This window comes from Megalobrama amblycephala, linkage group LG17, assembly GCF_018812025.1.
Source record: "Megalobrama amblycephala isolate DHTTF-2021 linkage group LG17, ASM1881202v1, whole genome shotgun sequence".
NCBI classification, from domain to species: domain Eukaryota; kingdom Metazoa; phylum Chordata; class Actinopteri; order Cypriniformes; family Xenocyprididae; genus Megalobrama; species Megalobrama amblycephala.
The window spans coordinates 21,025,703-21,045,085 of NC_063060.1; the positions used below are offsets into that span (position 1 = coordinate 21,025,703).

The following is a 19,383-nucleotide window of genomic DNA, read 5'->3' on the forward strand; positions in this document are numbered from 1 at the left end:
TTTGACATAACTGTGTGTATTTGAACATTTATGTGTAATAAAATTTGACACTCGCAAGAGGCGGCTATGTGTGCGCGCTTTGGCTGAGAGCGCACTGACTAAAGAGCGTCTCACAGAGAGCGTACAGTTTTTTCTCCCTAGGACATAGCTTACATTTTACCGTAATGTTCTTGCCTCCCTATGTCAAAAAAGTGAAATAAATGAAATATTTCCATTCTGCAAAACAGCCACTCGCTTCTGCCGACATCTTCAGACAGCGACTACACAGCCAACTGGTCTGAAGTTGCGAACGTGCAACTGCACTACAGCTAATAATTTTAAAAAGGCAGCGTCCACTGTTACCCATTAGATGACAAATTTAGATTTTAAATTCAATATTGATTTAAACAGAACCGTTGAACTAATTTACAGTATGTAACGCAAGTACATTATAAGTAACTGTAATTAAATTACCCAAAAATGAACAGTAATCCCTTTACTTTTTCAGTGGATAAGTAATTTAGTAATGTGTTACACCCAACACTAATTTCGATTAATTAATCTGAGAAAAAATAACGCGTTAAAAAAAATAACACAGATTAATCCATTCCGTATTGACCTTTGAACCTGGAGCCGTTCTAGCCACCATTCGACTGTAGAATGAAGGAGGGAGACGACTGCTTCACTGACGGACAGAACGAGCAGAGCTCCTCCCTCGTGCGCGCGAGCTCTCTCTGTCTTCAAAGTAAGCACCGTCTTTGCACTCTCTCTACCTCACACATAATAATCTAAATCAACTGACACAATGCTAAAAGTTCGTAAGACCGAATCCATGTTTCACGAGGTGCATTCGGAGAATGTTTTTCCTGAATAACCGCTGGGTGTGAATAGTGCTTAAAAGAACGTCACCTCATCTTCTCTGATAGGCGCCCTTCACATGCAGCTGACATAAACCACACTTCCAGTAAACAAAAAGAAAATCCTATCCAGTGGTGAAGTGTTTTCTGTGTTGACAAATCCTTTGCGATGTCCAAATAACAGTCGCGATTCGCACTCAACGCGTCAATGTCCGCTAATATCCGATTCGCGACCTAATGACTCATTTGAACAGATTCATTTTAATGAATCATGACAACAACTGATTCTTCCACACGGTCTATAATGAATCATTTACTCGAACAACTCTGAAATGAGAACATAAGTGTGCTTACCCCATTTAACAAGAGTGGTTAGTAAAATTAGCCTTAATAATCCACAATATTTTCAGGTTATTTAAATGACAATGTGTAGTAAATTAGGCCTACCTATAAAATCAGTTAGTTTAGACTAGAGTGAGGTGAAACCAGAACAAAGCAAGTTTTTGTTAGCTAGGTGCATTCAATTGTATATGGTAGAAAATTATATTATTAGTTAATATAACTTCTAAATGCTAAAAATGTGCAAAAACGCATCTTCTCTTACAAAGCTATAAAATCACTTTTTTTTTTTTTTTGCAAAGGGGGCAAGAAAGAATTACAGTGAGAGTGATGGTACTTTATTGTCAGTATCATAAAAATTATGTATGCGATTAATTTAGATTAATTAATCACAGAGTATGTAATTAATTAGATTAAAATTTTTAATCGATTGACAGCCCTAATAGTAACCATTTAGTTCAAACATAATTTGAGGACATAAACATAATTTGAGAACATAATGGTACACAATGACTAATGGGTAAATATCTCTCCACTTCCTGTGTAAACTTGTTCTAAGCTGTGTTCATATTAAAAGGTCGTAAGAGCGCAAATGCATACATTTCCTATGATTTGGGATATCGTTTAAAGGGTTAGTTCACCCAAAAATGAAGTTTCTGTCATTAACTACTCACCATCATGTCGTTCCAAACCCTTAGGACCTTTGTTCATCTTTGGAACGCAAATTAAGATATCTGTGATGAAATCCGAAAGGTTTCTGATCTCTCTATACACAGCAATGTCATAAATTCCAAGGCCCAGAAAGGTAGTAAAGACTTTGTTAAAATAGTCCATGTGACTGCAGTGGTTCAACCTTAATGTTATGAAGCGACAAGAATATTTTTTGTGTGCAAAAACAAAACAAAAATACTTTATTCAACCATTTATTCTCTTCCCTGTTAGTCTCCTATGCTGTTGACATTGTAAACACAGCACAGTGCTTCCGGGTTCTACGTCAGAACGCCATCTCAGTATTGGCCGACGCTGTTCACATGAGCACTATGACGCATGTGTGTGATGCTGATGCAGGAGCTGGCCAATAATGAGCTGGCGTTAGAACCCTGGAGGCACTGTGCTGTGTTTCTTCATGAACAGCATAGGAGACTGACAGGGAAGAGAAGAAATCGTCGCTTCATAACATTAAGGTTGAACCACTGTAGTCACATGGGACTATTTTAACAATGTATTTACTACCTTTCTGGGCCTTGGAATTTATGACATTGCTGTGTATAGGGAGATCAGAAACCTTTCGGATTTCATCACAAATATCTTAATTTGCGTTCCAAAGATGAACAAAGGTCCTAAGGGTTTGAAACGACATGATGGTGAGTAGTTAATGACAGAAACTTCATTTTTGGGTGAACTAACCCTTTAAGATGGCCATTTGTGTGGTTACTGACCTCTTTCGCTCTTCACTTTCACTGTGGAGTCTTTTTTAGGTTATGACTGATGCATTGTCACATGCTTTGTCAGTGGATGGATATCTGCATTTTGCCTCAATTTCTGATAGTCAGGGGAAGGTGATCCATCCAAAACTCTTCGTCTGCGGTTCTCTGGTTGTCAAATCATTTCATACCAACATCCGTTCACTGCTGTCATGCTCGTCCCACCCGGGATTGAATGCTGAAGAGTTTGATGGTGATGGAAATTAATTGGAGGCATTTGTTTACGTGCATGGTCGCAAGCGGAGTCCCCAAGCTTGCCGTATGTCAGGCGGATCTGTCATTGCAGATGTGAATCAGGCAGGAGTCAGGAACGAACAGGTTCCTCTCCAGAATCCCTTTATGATGTCAGCGAGTCTCAGCTGAGAGCATTCAGAGCATTGCACGCTGAAAGTCGTGAAAGTGCCGGAGGATTCTCATTAAGGTTATTGTCTCTTCGGTCCCAGACCAAAGAAGGCTGTCATATTGTTGTATTATTCCCTCAAAAACAAAATTATTCAAGGCCTTTTTCTTGTAACTCACAAGGCGCTTTCTAAAAATACTTTTTTTTTTGCAGCAGCAGAGTTCTCAGAAAGGGACAGAAATGCGAAAGAATGAGAGCGATTCAGGTGTTTAGAGGCTAAAGGGTTGTCGTGTTTTTGGTTGATTAGAAGCCCAAAGACTGGAAAGAATGTGGCACACCAAAGATACAATGACAGGGACATCCCAACAAACTGAAGCTTTAGAGATGTTTAGTCTTTCAAACTCATTGACGTTGAAGTATGTCATTTTTGTGACGTTAAAATACTTTCTCCTGTGACCTTTCTCCAGTTGGTGTGTTGCTTCGCATGTACAAAGAGCTGTTGAGCTTGGTTCAAGTCGAACAAGACATCTATCTATTTATCCATCCATCCATCCATCCATTTTCTGTATTGTCCAAACAATGTTTTGTGTAAAAAATTTTACCAGTTTGACCCGTTTTTATTCATTTTTATATATATATATATATATATATATTTATTTGTTTATTTATGTATAATTTTATTTATGTATCACACAGTATTGTCCAACCAGTGGAAGATGTTTTTGTGAACGTTTGTTTAAAAATATTTATTTATTTCATTTTTTACAATTGCAACAGAATTGCTCTGGGCAGCCACTGGTCAAAAGGGTCCCCTATGCAGAACTTCAATTGCATCATGGGTTGAAACTGTTTTCTGGGGGTGGGTTGGGGTGTTGATGGTGCCCTCACAGAGGGTGGGATGTTGTCCCCTTGGTGCCTTACGCAGATTGCTTATTCTGCGTATATATGGAACAGTGGTACTGGAATTGTAAAAGCTTTACATGAAGCTTTTATTGAAATCATAACATGAAATTGCTGCCAACAACAACAGCAACAAATCCAACATACATGGCCTTTGGTTACTATGGAAGCTGCTTTTTTCTGCCACAGAATACAAAAGTATAAAAAGTATTTCTCAGAATTGTGAGATATAAACTAGGAATTAAAAGGAAAAAAAGTCGGTTTATGGTTTACTCCAGAAATGATGCTACACAATACAGCATTTGTTCTCTGCAAACGTTTGCTAACGTGGTTTTATTTTTCATGTCATGTTGGAACTGAGTTCTGCCAAATTCATGTGATGCCATACAACTGCTTCTTGGTGAAAAGTTTCAAGTTGTATTTCAGCATGAGTTGAAAGTTCAAGAATTCTAAGTTGAATTGAGCTCTGCATTAGTTTATTATATTAATTTGCATTTAATTTTTATTGTTTATATTCTTCTCAGGTGTGACCACTGTACTGACTATGACCACTTTGAGTATCAGCGCTCGTAACTCCCTGCCGAAAGTCGCCTACGCCACAGCCATGGATTGGTTCATCGCCGTGTGTTACGCCTTTGTCTTCTCCGCCCTGATTGAGTTTGCTACAGTCAACTACTTCACCAAGCGCGGCTGGGCTTGGGATGGCAAGAGCGTGGTCAATGACAAGGTAATGATTATTAATCATCTCCCTGCATGCTTTGTGTTGTTCGGAGTGGGGTGGCGTATTGATTGGATTAATTGACTCGGTGACAGTGCATTACATTTTTGAGTAATGTGACGTCTCAGGTGACAAATGAAATGACTGACAGTAAATTCAAGCCTGGAAGTAAGAGCACATCAGGTTGACGTTGATTTAGCTTGTTCCAAAGAGATGACTTGAATATTGTAATTCTTTCTCCTAGTCAACAGCTTGATTAACCAGTACTTCAGGAATGTGTTTCTGTGCTGGGTAATGATGACTGGCTAAAATTTATCAGCGTTGAAGCCTCTTCTCCAGATCTTCCAATGACCATGCTTTCCCCTTTTGCTATACAAAAGGGTATTGGCAGGAATAACAGGAACAGTAAAAGAAGTGAAAATGTTAAGAATTTTCTTTACAGCATCATGGGTAATGTAGTTTTCACCAGGAATTCCACTGTTAAACACAATTATTATAAAAAATAAGCTGAAATAATGCGAGCTGACAGCTTCAGCAGAAGCAAATACCATGAATTAACAACCTCATAGCTCACAGTAGGTCTGTCTTTAAAGGTGCCCTCGAATGAAAAATTGAATTTATCTTGGCATAGTTAAATTACAAGAGTTCAGTACATGGAAATGACATACAGTGAGTCTCAAACTCCATTGTTTCCTCCTTCTTATATAAATCTCATTTGTTTAAAAGACCTCCGAAGAACAGGCGAATCTCAACATAACGGCGACTGTTACGTAACAGTCGGGGTGTACGCCCCCAATATTTGCATATGCCAGCCCATGTTTCCCAAAATTATGAAAGGCATTAGGCAAGGGCAGGCAGTATTAACGTCTGGATGTGCACAACCAAATCATCAGACTAGGTAAGCAAGCAATAACAACAGCGAAAAATGGCAGATGGAGCAATAATAACTGACATGATCCATGATATCATGATATTTTTAGTGATATTTGTAAATTGTCTTTCTAAATGTTTCGTTAGCATGTTGCTAATGTACTGTTAAATGTGGTTAAAGTTACCATCGTTTCTTACTGTATTCACGGAGACAAGAGCCGTCGCTATTTTCATTTTTAAACACTTGCAGTTTGTATAATTCATAAACACAACTTCATTCTTTATAAATCTCTCCAGCAGTGTAGCATTAGCCGTTAGCCATGGAGCACAGCCTCAAATTCATTCAGAATCAGAAGTAAACAATATAACAGTATACAATACTCACATAATCTGACGCATGCATGACGAACACTTTGTAAAGATCCATTTGAGGGTTATATTAGCTGTGTAAACTTTGTTTAGGCACTGTTTAAGGCAAGCGCGAGCTCTGTGGGCGGGGAGCACCAGAATTTAAAGGGGCCGCACAGCATAAAACGGCTCATATTCAATGATGCCCCAAAATAGGCAGTTAAAAAAAAATTAATTTAAAAAAATCTATGCGGTATTTTGAGCTGAAACTTCACAGACACATTCAGGGGACACCTTAGACTTATATTACATCTTGTAAAAAAAACGTTCGATGGCATCTTTAAAGGTTTATAAGTTATCATTCAAAATCATTGATGTTTTTACTTCTATTGTCAAAAGTACAGACACTGGTCTAATGGCTGCAACAACAAACACATCTGTTGTAATTATGGTGAGGAAGTCCATGACAAGAAAAGTTGTGAAAAACAATCTAAATGTTGCAATTGCACTGGTGATCATTCATCTGCATCAAAAGTGTCCCATGTGGATCAAAGAAAAAGAAATACAGAAGGTCAGATATACAAAGAGGATCAGTTACCCCAAAGCAAAGAAAATGGTGGCTGCTGCACCTGTTTTTACTTTGAATAAAACGTTTGCCTATGTGCTGTCAACTAAAATTAGAACAATAGATTGCCCGACAGATATCACCTGGATGCATAAAGATATACCTGAAACTGTTAACTATAGTAATCTTCTCTCAAGGACAAAGAATACAGGAATTCAGAGAGAAACTCTTTCAAATGACATTCATCTGAGTTCAACAACTGAGAACCAAAAGGCAAATAAAAATAACAGAAAGGCAAGCACTTCGCAATCAAAAGATGAAACTTCAAAGGCAAGACAAATTAAAGATGTGGAATTGAAAGAGAGTGAACACCTTAGTAGAAGCCCATCTCCTAAAGGCAGAATTAGGACAACTGCTTCTATTCTTTCTTATAGGTAATGTTATCATACAATGGAACTGTTGTGGTGTCAGGGCTAATTTTACGGAAGTGCAGCATTTAACTGCAGTTATTAATCCTCTTGTTGTTTGTCTTCAGGAGATACAATTATCAACAGATTGTGCTTTCTATTTTAAAAAATTTGCCCTATTAACAAGCTAGCCTCCAGTGGTACAGCCATTTTAATAAGAAATTATGTGATTCATAGTCATATCAATATTAAGAGTAATATACAGGTGACAGCAGTACTACTGATGCTGCAGAAAACCATTACAGTGTGTTCTATTTACATTCCTCCTGATTTAAATTTGACACACATATCGCTCAGCTCCCATCTCCTTTTATACTAATGGGAGATTTTAATAGCCGTAACTTTCTGTGTGGCAGTAATCATTGCAATACAAAAGGAAAGAAGATTGACATTTTTTATAGATAACCATACCTTATGTCTTTTAAATAATGGATTGAATGCTTATTTACATACAGGACATGGAATATACTCCGCAATCGGTTTAACAATCTGTCAGACTGCACTTTTTTTTAGACCTTTTTTAATCATGGAATTTATTTATTTATTTATTTTATCACACTCAAAAAAATAACTCTTTGAACGAACATAAAAAAAATCATGGAAAGGATTTCCACATGATTAAGTTGCTTTATTTCAGCATTATGCAATTCTGTTATTCCAATTTAATGTACTTACGTTGGGTCAACTTAATTTATTAAGGTTGATTCAACTTATTTACTATGGTTGGGCACAGCTTAATTTAATAGTGTCAGCCCAACTAATTTGCAGTGTTTTGGAAAATAAATAAAAAGCAATAAATAAATAAATTGTTTTCATATACATTGATTTTTACAATGAATTCTTCTTGTTTAATTGTGTGATTTATATAACTTTTGTGATGTTCTGTGTTAGAAATCTAGATGTGATACTGGATTCATCTTAAATTGCCATAACCAAAAACATTGTACAGCCTAAATTGATCATAAGTCCATTGGTGGCAATAGTTTTACAATCAACATAGGCTTACAATGCTTTTGGGAAATGCAACCCAGAGCACTACCACAGTGATTACTTTCTTATTAAAGTAGTTTGAAATTTTGTTAGCAGGTCCTCAACCCAAGCACAAGTGCAACAATTCACCACAATGGTAACCCTAAAACTATTAATTAACAGAAACTTTTAAATACCAACATAATAGAACAGTAAACCTTAAAAAGTCTTTCCATTTTCTCATCTTCCTAAAAACTGCTTAAAATAACACTTTATTTCAACATTTACACTCCTAGTTCAGCCCCTTTGCAAAGCATGATGGGAAGTGAAAATCCTGTTTGATTGAGTCCTGGTTGGGTTTACTTGATTGAAACATGTTATTCCAATATGAAAACATCAAGTTACGTCAAAGAGTAATCGTTTTAAGTCAATTTAACATGAATCAATCACATTTAAACCAGAAACCTGATAGAATGGTGTTGAATCAAAATAAATTGTTTAAATAAACTGAACAGCATCAAAAAATCTTTTTTTTTTTTTTTTTTGAGCGCATGGAAAGTATATCATGACCTTTGTGGAAGTGACCATTTTCCAATCATTGTAACTATTAAAGGAGGAGAGGAAGAATCAAAAGTACAAAGATGGAGAATTAAAAAGCAAACTGGTATCAGTTTCATAACTCTCTGTTATGAGAGATTTGCACGCTTTCCGGAGGACAGCCATCTGGGCTATGCAGAATTTCATAGAAACGCTTATATCTATAGCAAATGATAAAGTCCCAAGAACATCTCTACACAAAAAATCTAGACGAATTCCATGGTTTGATGATAAATGTTAGGAAGCTATAAAAGAGATAGGAAAAAAGCTGAAAGACTTTTCTTCAGACATCCATCAACTGAAGCACTTATCAAATTCAAGATGAGTAGAGCACAAGCAAGAAGAACTATAAATGAAGTTGAAAATTTGTTTTCAGATTGTCAACAAGTACTCCATCAAACAAAATATGGAACCTGATATGAAAAATGAAGGGTCCTCAAATACAACACTTCATGATTCACTCTCGACTTCAAACAAGAAATTGCAAACATACTTTTGAAAAGAATTCATCAATTGAGAACCTGTCTTCGTGTTTTCCGAACTTTTCATGCTCAACAAGGGAAGGAGAACATTAACTTTAGCTCTAGTAATACAGCTATACAACAAGATTTTTTCATTGGAAGAGCTATAATGAGCCATCCCATGTCAATCCCATGACACAGCTGTTGGACCATCACAACATTTACTTCCATCAAGAGGTGCATTCATTGTAATATGACAATACAAGAGGTGAGCACTCTGTCAAGTCTCCTCCAGCACACCCCAAAGACTTTCAATGAATTTAAGGTCTGAACTTAGAGGTTGTCGTTTCATGTGTGAAAATGATTCTACATGCTCAATGATTCTTCATTCTTCATGCAACAGTTTTATCCAAAACCAAATGGGCAGCAGACAGGTCAGCCCTTATGGATTTGTACAGAACTTTGATTTGCTCAAAGGTCAGCCAGAAAATCATATATTCGACTTTTGGATACTTTACACCACCATGACATAGGATTGGCTTTAGGAAGCTACAGAACATCACCAATCCAAGTCTATATGTGGAAGCCAATGAATCTTCCTTGGAAATCAGACGATTAAAGTTGGCTTTACAATATGCAATCAAACAAAATATGGAAAGTCCAGCCTTATTTTTTTGTTTGTTTATTTGTTTGTTTGTTCCAAGTCAGCATTCAATAATATATGAAAGTAAACCAAGTTACATCTGTCCATTTGGTCTAAGCATTACAACCCATCTGGAGAATCTGAAAGTGGATTTAAACATTTCAGAACAGACACATTTTTGCAGAATTTCTCTATGGGATCTCCAAAAGCTCAAAATCGTTTCGATTTTTGACTGGATTTAGCAAGAAACCAAAACACATCCAAATGATTATCACCAGCAATTTTTGGACGTAAGTGCAATGTTCCCACAATATACTCCTATATACACAGATGGATCTAAATCTGGAAATCAAGTAGCAGCTTTTGCAACAAATCAACTGCATCAGGGTTTACGCATTCCTAACCAAAGTTCAGTTTTCATTGCAGAGGCAAATGCTCTATTATTGGCAATCAAAATCATGTCTTGATCAAGTGTTGTAATCTGGAAAAAAACTGATTACCAACAACTGTGAAGATTTTAATCAAATTGCCATATCTTTCAAACTATTTTAATATTATTTTCTGCTGGGTAACTGGCCACTCAGTCTCTGGTAATGATTGAACAGACAGTGCTGCCGAAGAAAACAGAACCAGAAAAGAAATGCTCTTTACCTTTCACAGATCTGTGTTGCTGTGCATCTGCTAGGGTAGTTGCCTATGGCCAAAGTTAAAAATCTCCATGATATTGTGGTCTAGATATGGTTCATGATGCAGATATGGATTGGTATGTCATTTATGTTCAGTGTACAAACAGTACAAGTTATGCTCCAAAGTTTAATACTTGGGCTTAGCTTTTTTTTTTTTTTTTTTTTTTTTTTTTTTTAACTTATAAACCGTTAATGGAAAGACGAGCCAAGATTTATAGACCAGAATATACAGTAAGAGACATTTATTTGCAGACAAGACTGGAATTTGAGGTCAACCCTGGAATTTACCGTCGCTCTGTCTCTCTGACAGACTGTCATCACATCCACACAATCAAATCTGTAGACTTATTCTCATTATCTAGGATTGATTAATATCGGTTTCATAAGGGTCTCTCCCTTCCCTAGTCAGACTCTGTAGCACAAGATCATTGCTTATTCATGAGCCTTCAAATCTTCTCCACAAATCACATTCTTCCCACTAAAGGTCAGTCAGCCAATCAGAAATGACAGCCTGTAGAATTGGTATGTATATGCAGATTTTGGCACTGTCTTCCTCTGTCACAGTCACAGAAAGTAGACCTGCATTTCTTATTTTAAAGTTTTTTTGGTGTCTGATGCACCAGAAATGGATCTAATCAATCTAATAGATGTGGTGAATCTTACTTAACCTGTCAAGATAATGTCCAAGTCATGTTTTCAGTCCAAAAAAGCAAAAGAAAGTTGGTTCATTAAAAAAGGGTGAAGCCTTATTCGCATTACCATAATGCAAATAAATCTCGTTCTCATTAATGTAATGCCAACAGACTTGTTTTTAATATTGCATGGCATAATTGATGAAAAAATTGCAATGCAAAAATATTTTAAATGGCAAAAAAAATAGGCTTAATTTTCTTTATGCAAATAAATACATAATATTTATTGTGTGTGTGTGTGTGTGTGTGTGTGTGTGTGTGTGTGTGTGTGTGTGTGTGTGTGTGTGTGTATGTATGTATGTGTATATATATATATATATATATAATATACACACACACACACACACAATAAATATTATGTATTTATTTGCATAAAGAAAATTAAGCCTATTTTTTTTTGCCATTTAAAATATTTTTGCATTGCAATTTTTTCATCAATTATGCCATGCAATATTAAAAACAAGTAATATATATATTACTTGTATATATACACACTATATATATATATATATATATATATATATATACACACACAAACACACACACACACATTATATATATGTATTATATATATATATATATATATATATATATTAAGCATTTTTAGCTTTTGATTTTGGGGTGAACTATGATTTTGTGATTCATTTCCTATAGTGGCACAGAAAACATTGTACACATTGTCTCATTTTTTTATTCAGAAGCTGCCAAATAAATTTTCTGAAACAACATATAAATAAATAATTTAAGCATGAAATAGGCTCTGTGGGATTTTAAATTGTCATTTCATTTGTTTCACTGAGGGCTGTTTGACAGTTTGTGCTCATGTTGTCAATGTTCATTTTAACATGCACAGTTTAACAAGGTTGATTTTAGATGCTATCAAACCGTGTATTACACTCTGACCTGACGCTCAGAACCTTTAGGGTATCTTCACTGATTTTATTCAAGGCATCCAAGTGACTTCTAAGGAGTAGCATGCAGTCAAACTCATTCCCAGCGATCATACATTGTTTTAGTCCTAGTTTGCTCTTGATCTTCATCTGAATTTCAGTGGTGTTTGAGCTGACAGTGTAGCAAACGGCCTCTCTTAGTAACCATCCTGCGTTTAGCCTGATGCATTACTAGTTCCTGTCACTCTATTTAATTACCACAGCGCTGCTTCCTAGGGCGCATTCATCAGCGCGTCAGGGAGAGGTGCAGCTTTCGGGATGAGGGGGAGGTGGAGGTGGAGGTGGAGGTCTGTGGCGTTTTGAAACACCGGGAATGAGAGCAGGGCCTGCGGGCATGTGCCAAGAACCCAGCTGGGGAAACAGACTGAACGCTCGGCGCATTCGACATCAAAACACCTGCGAGAGTCAGTTCTGTTTCACTGCTGTGTCATCTCGTATCACTCAGCGCAGGACTTTCCCTTTAAAGTCCCCCTGTAGTCAATAATTTTATCCCTTAAAACTCATCTTTGGTCACCAAAATGACATAATCTTTAGCTTGAATGTAACTCTACACCCTTGCCTCGTTTAGTATACGTGGAGCCATGAATATACAAATTAGACCCGTCCCCACTCACACCAGCTCAGAGATCCACTGAGGTAAACGCTGCACAATGGTATCGCTCTTTACATTGTCAGACACATAACAGTAATTAATATGATTAGCCTTTTGCTTGACTACGTTATCAAACAGCTAATAACATGTTGCTAATGTTACACAAACCATGTTCCTGTTCGCCATCTCAGTCTGCCTTCTAAAAATCAGCATCCTTAGAAAAGCTTGGAGAAAGGCATATAGTACATCATAACATCATAATATACATCATATACATATTCACCTGCTATATTGCTATATGTACACAATTTTCATATCAACAGAACAATATACCGGTATGGCTTCTCTTGAGATTCGCTGCATAGTAATGACATGCTAAAGCCCGCCCACACTTTGACGTGATGGGTTACAAGGTAGTTTGTGACGTCAGAAATGCCAGCAATTTTAAACCTTGTTTTTGAGACTGTCTTTGGTGGAGAAAATACTCAGCAATGTCAGGTGTTGACATGAATTTGCACATGATTTGTCTAAAAGCATATTAAAAACATATAAACAACATTAAAATCTTCAACATGAAATAGAATTTACTGCCCTTTTTATAGCTATTTATACTATTAACATTTATCTAATTGTCGTAACACCTAACTGAGTTAAATAAGAGGATTGGCCATTGTCCACACTGACAGTATTCAATCTGCTCCAGTCCCTATAGGACAATTTGAGCCTGAAATACGGTTGTCATTTCCAAACACTGTTGGAATGTTGCCTTTGTGTGTTATACATCATCCACTTGCCGGATAAAACCACACTAGTTGTAAAACATGAGCGGTATTATGACGAGGAGTTGATGGGACAACTGGAGGTGTCGAGGATGAGCAGGCTCATGATGAAGAACAAAGAGGAAGATTCATGATTCAATAAGTTCTTGTCATAACAGCAGCGGGAAAATCTGCTGTGCCGGTGCCGCTCGCACACAGAAAAATAACAAGATCCCACGCATAACAAACAGTCATTAATAACAACTTTCTCTCTCCATTAGCGTGCCCACACACACAAACATGAAGAGACACGTGTAGTTCACACATATAGGCCTGGGTAATATAGGGCTAATGTTTTATGTATTTGAGGAGTGGAGAAGTATGTCTTAGTCTAGCATTTGTTGTTGAGTCAGCCAATACTGTCTTAAATAGTCTGAGCGAAGCGCTTCATCTTTTATAACATGAGATCTTGCCAAATGACAGAAAAAACTCAGCGCCCACATAACTACAATAAAGTTTAACCTGTAAGTTGGTGAAAATGCCAAATAGGTTAGTATTTAATATGTTAAATTATATTTATATTTCCAGTTCAGTTTAAGCATGTTATTGAATACGGCAATGTTAATGTATTTGATCTTGGTAGACTAGATCTGCTACTCTTCTGCTGCTTCCGCAGAGCAAGTACTGTATGGACTTGCTACTACTAATGGATACATGGACACACTGCCATGATCAGTGTCGGGGAAAGTTACTTTTAAAAGTAATGCATTGCAATACTGCAATACTGCGTTACTCCCTTAAAATAGTAACTAATTGTGTTACTTAGTTACTTTTTATGGAAAGTAATGTGTTGAGTTACTTTTTCTCATCTGGGCTGGGCTTTGTTTTTATAACAACAAAAAAAGTTCTATTTTTTGGCAAATGTAAAGGGCCTTTTACACCTTGGCTGCATTCCACTCCAAATTTTTATGCCCTTCGCTCACTAACTTCCTTCCGTCTCATGGACTCGGATGTGCATCATTGCTTACGTTGCACAAGTGCCCACTACTGGCAGAACTCGTGCATAAGGTTAAAATTGAACGTATTACATGTAACCCCTCTACCCAGATCCTACTCACCCCACTCTGCGCGGGCCTCGAACCTGGGTCTCCGGCGTGGGAGTCGGATGCTCTAACAAGGAGGCTACAGGCTGCAACCTCTAGCGTCAGTCGCTAGAGCGTCTCTTGAGATCAGAGGAGTGAGGTTTACTCGCACAGCGACTACTAGGTGGCCTCTGTTACACTCAACCCCCTAAACCTCACTCCCACCTGGGTCACCAATGTAACCCCTCGACCCAGGTCCTACTCACCCCGCTCTGCGCGAGCCTCGAACCTGGGTCTCCGGTGTGGGAGTTGGACGCTCTAACTAGCTGGCCTCTGTTACATAAGCCCTCGATCACTTGGAATTCACTATGGAGCTGATTTATTATTTAAACCCCTTTTGTACTTATGCAACATTCTATATGCTTATAAGTTGTTGGAGAAAAAATGTTGGCAGGGATTCCCCGAGGGGAAGTGCTTAGGGAAGTTCGCAAGTGTGTGTCTGAAAGTGGAGTGGAACGCAGCCCAAGTGTGAAATGAATAAGCCTCAGGCTGAAGGAAAAGCAAATTCATGCCTATACAGTAGAGGGCGTAGTTCAAACAAACAAGCCTTTCCGCTTTGCTTCCATTGTGGAATACAGAAGACTAGGACTAAGGAGAAGAAGTAAATGAGTAAATGTATGCTCACATTTAGTCTAGAATAACCATCATGTTCACACAGCGCACACAACGCCTCTGTACTTACTCCTGATTTCTCTTTAACATGGGGACAGGAGAGCTGTCAGTCAATAAATGGTAGAGTATAGTAACTTGTGTTACTTGTTTGAAAACGTAACTCAGATATTTTGTTGTAAATTTAAAAGTAATGCGTTACTTTACTAGTTACTTGAAAAAAGTAATCTGATTACTTAACTCGCATTACTTGTAATGTGTTACCGCCAACACTGGCTGTGAGCATGTAAGATTTGTTGCTGCTGCATAAATAGACATACATGAATCCCGTAGCAGATCTAGACAAGTGGAGCTGGGGAGGTGGAGGGTTTCAGAGGAACTCTGAGCGCTGCAGTACGAGCTTACAGCAAACAATGAACCAGACTATTTAAATAAAAAAACACCACAGTTTTAGACCACACAATGAAATTCTTACTTGGCAGTCTCCCTTACACAATGTGCACAAATAGTAAATATACAAAGACTAAGTAACAAAAATATACACAAAAACATATACAATAATGCAGCCGTCAGCAACAATATAAGAAGTGAAGTCATTAACTCCCTGAGGTCTGAAAACGCGCCGGCGCGTTTTGCAGGTTTTTTTTCACATTGCAGCAAAACAGACTTAAAATACTCCGTCATTTCTTGTCATAGAGACATAAGTAATATATCAATTGAAACTATAGAATGTCTTCTTTTATTTGTGTACACTCAGAGTAAAAACACAATGTTGTGCTTTTTGTAAAATAAAGAAAACTAACATGATGCGTGATCTCTCCTCTCCCTCTGAACGAAGTCCAATCTGATAGTTCTCAGAAAATGAACTGTAACTTATGAATACTAATGACAAAAAAAATGACACTTACGTCTAAAGAAATGTTGAAATGTCAGGTTTTAAATCGTGCAAGTCAAATCAAAAACAAACATTCTGTGTTTATGTAATCTGTATGAAAAGAGAGCCATGTCAGAAGTCTGAGATTCAGCTCATTATCCGCTAATGCGGCCATGCCCACGGAGCCAGCGCTATTCAGACGCAAATTCAGAGGCAATACATGCATACATCGTCTCAATCGTGTATTTATTGTCTTGAAAAGTGTTTATTTGGATGTTAAAGCAATGGTTAGCGATCTCTAGAAGACATGCCGTTAGTTCCTAGTTCCTTTTCTTCTTTATATTATGAATTTGTGGACTAAAGGTGTAAAGAGCGCCCTCCGGCTGCAAATATGAATTAAAAACACAGTATCCAGCACTCATAGTGATGACAATAAATATTATTTCTCAGTATAGAAAATTGACATAAATATATAAGAATCCATCAATATTTCTCCAAATGTGCATGCTGTTAAGCTAAAAGCCTATATGAAATGCCATAGAGGTAACATAATTGTTCAGACACTTTGCACCACAGAAATACATTATATTTTAAAGAATATAATAGAATACCATTATTTTAAATTGTAATAATATTTCACAGTATTGCTGTTTATGATGAGCTGAGACATTATTACAGAGGGTTTTTTCACAGCCTACCTGACTGAAAGGCCTCATTAATATGCAAGTCATTTCAGGTCATTACTATGTGATTCCTTGGTCTTCTCAGGTGTAAATGGCCCATTATTCATGCAGATTCACGCCCCCACGCATACTGTGTTTCTTGACAAAAAGTGTCTTACAAAAACTAAATCAATATATTGTTTTATATGAAGGAGTAGGCAGCATAATTTTTACATAATTCTGAAGCAAAAACTCTAGTCTACAACCTCCAATACCCAAAAGTCTTGTGAACATAGATTTAATATACTTTTTTTGGCCTTATTTCAGTGACTTAAGTTTTTGTTTTTTCAATAACCACGCATAAACATTATTCCTTCAAAAATACAAACATGTACATACATGTTCCTCACATATTATTGTAGCCTAGTTTGTGCTGAATACAGTGTAATGACACTTTTGTCATTTATATGTTTATGAACAACTGAAAAAAGCACAAATGTCAGGGCATGTCAAAACTTCTCTAAGCCCCAAATCAGCCTCAGACTCCAGAGGGTTAATGTTTTTATCTATTGTTCAAGAGCCTAATGGCTTGTGGATAGAAACCGTTTGTGAATCTTTTTGTCCGTGATTTCACACACCTGTACTGTCTCCCCGACGGCAGTAGTGTAAAGAGATTGTGTTGTGGAAGTGTATAATCCCTGATAATGTTATGGGCCCTCCTGATGACCCTGGTACTATAAATGTCCTGAAGTAACAGGAAAGCTACTCTACAAATATTCTGTGCAGTTTTTATCATAAGTTGTAGAGCTTTCCTGTCCTGGGCAGTGCCACACTTTCAACTGAGCATCTATAAAAGTTGCTGAGGATTTCGGTTGCCATGCCAAATTTCCTCAGCCTTCTTAAGAAATACAGTCGCTGTTGGGATTTCTTCAGGAGCATGGTTTTGCTTAGGTCATAAAATACAGTTCTCACTCGCTTTAATAACCGAACTATATGTGAACATGATTACAATCAGCTCTCCAAACAGGACTGACAAGTGTATTCCAAAGAGATGACTTCTTAAAAGTGACAAACTCTCAATCTCCCACAGAAAAAGGAGAAAGCTTCAGTCATCAAGAAGAACAACGCCTATGCCGTCGCCGTGGCGAACTACGCCCCCAACATCACCAAGGACACGGTCCTCCCCACCATCGCCAAGGGGAGCGTAGCCGAACCGGGAAAGACGAAAGCCGACGGAAAACCGGCCGAGGCGAAGAAAACCTTCAACAGCGTGAGTAAAATCGACCGCATGTCCCGTATCATGTTCCCAGTTCTCTTCGGGACATTCAACCTGGTTTACTGGGCGACGTATTTGAACAGAGAACCCGTGATCAAAGACATGGTGCCCTCTTATTAGACGTCGTCCAGGGTTGCGATGGGTTCCACTAAGCAGGACTAAAGACTCGGCCAAAACCACCCAGGGACTCTGAATATAATCACGCTCCGACGCTCTTTCCCATCTGCTCCAGACAGACATGTCATGGATTGTTGCAAGATGCCTTTCTATCTCTCTCTATCTCTCGTCGCTCTTTTCTACAGCTTTTTCAGCAGTGCTTTTAAAATGACATTTGCCTTTGTACATATGTACGTAGTGAAAATGATGTGTTACGTTTGGTTTGACGTGTTTAGCCCTGTGAGAATCTGACTGTGGACCTCTCTCTGTGATATAGATTAGCAAATTATAGTGATTTATTTATTTATTTATTTATTGTTACACTTTATTTCGATAGTCCACTTTACACATTCTACTAATTGCAAGTAAGTTTGCAGCTACATATCATCTAACTCTCATTAGAGTATTAGTAGACTGTTAGGTTAGGGTTTGTAGAATAAGTTGATATGTATTTACAGTTAAAAAGTAAAAAAAAAAATGTCTGTTTTGTGAGATCAAAATAAAGTGTTAAAAGTGTAGATATTAAGCAGACAGTCTATTAATACTCTAATGAGAGTTAGTTGACATGTAGGTGCAGTGTTACTTATACTGGTAGTCAACAGAATGTCTAAAAAGGTAAAGAGTGTTACCATTTATTTATTTGGTGTAAACGTTACGATTTTTCGTGATGGTGCTTGTTTTTGACTAGCCTTTTTTAAATATATATATATTTAAAAGACCAAGCTCTTTTGTGCTCATGGTCTGATATTTTGTGCTGGGCCCATACACAAAAAAAAAAACATGAAATCAACCGTTTACACACATTGCTGTATCTTTACCGTATGTGATTTTATTTTCTTCCGTTAAACCAGGAATGTTCTATTAACTGCATTTTGGATGATAATGTCAACATGGTTTTCTATCTGTTTACTGTCAATTTCTTTGACTCTACATCCCTTTATAAAGGTCTCTAATGCAGCAGCGTATATCAGGGTGGTGTGGGAAGCTCATGCAACCTGAACTTTGAAGTCAAGAAACTGCAATCGTGTGCCATATTATGCCCTATTTATGAGTAAAACCACTCAACAACAACACAATGCAAGCTGGGATTTGATTTTACCCATCGGGAATTTATTGCATTGTTAAAAAACAAGGTTTGTTTCAGAGCCAGAGCAAATTAATATATTTTGGTGAAAGCTTAGGAATAGCTAATTTCTTTTAAAGCAGTTCCTTAAGAAAGTAAATGGGGTCCATTTTCATTCCATATGACTTTAAATGTAATTGTTCATAAAGACACTGTTGTTTGTATATTATTATTTAAAATGCATGTAATAAACAAAAGGGAAGCCAAAGCATTTCAATCACCCCCTGGTGGCTGGTCGCAGTATAGGTCATAAACCCGCCCTCTCCATGTAATCAAATGGGACGCGAGCCAAACTAAAAAATCCAATTTCAAAAATTACCAAAGAT

General features: G+C 37.3%; 1 protein-coding gene across 7 annotated transcripts in view; it reads left to right on the plus strand.

The window, feature by feature from the left end:
* LOC125250758 (gamma-aminobutyric acid receptor subunit alpha-2) overlaps nucleotides 1–19,383 on the plus strand; it is a 158,028-nt gene that overhangs the window by 98,187 nt on the left and 40,458 nt on the right. For 6 of the 7 annotated variants that reach the window (XM_048163485.1, XM_048163484.1, XM_048163489.1 and 3 more), the window contains 2 exons: nucleotides 4,424–4,626; nucleotides 17,593–18,839. In XM_048163485.1, coding sequence (XP_048019442.1) covers nucleotides 4,424–4,626; nucleotides 17,593–17,898 — 509 coding nt within the window. In that variant the 3' untranslated portion in view covers nucleotides 17,899–18,839. Of the gene's footprint in view, nucleotides 1–4,423; nucleotides 4,627–17,592; nucleotides 18,840–19,383 lie in introns of those variants that run through there. The other variant, XM_048163488.1, reaches the window with a different exon arrangement.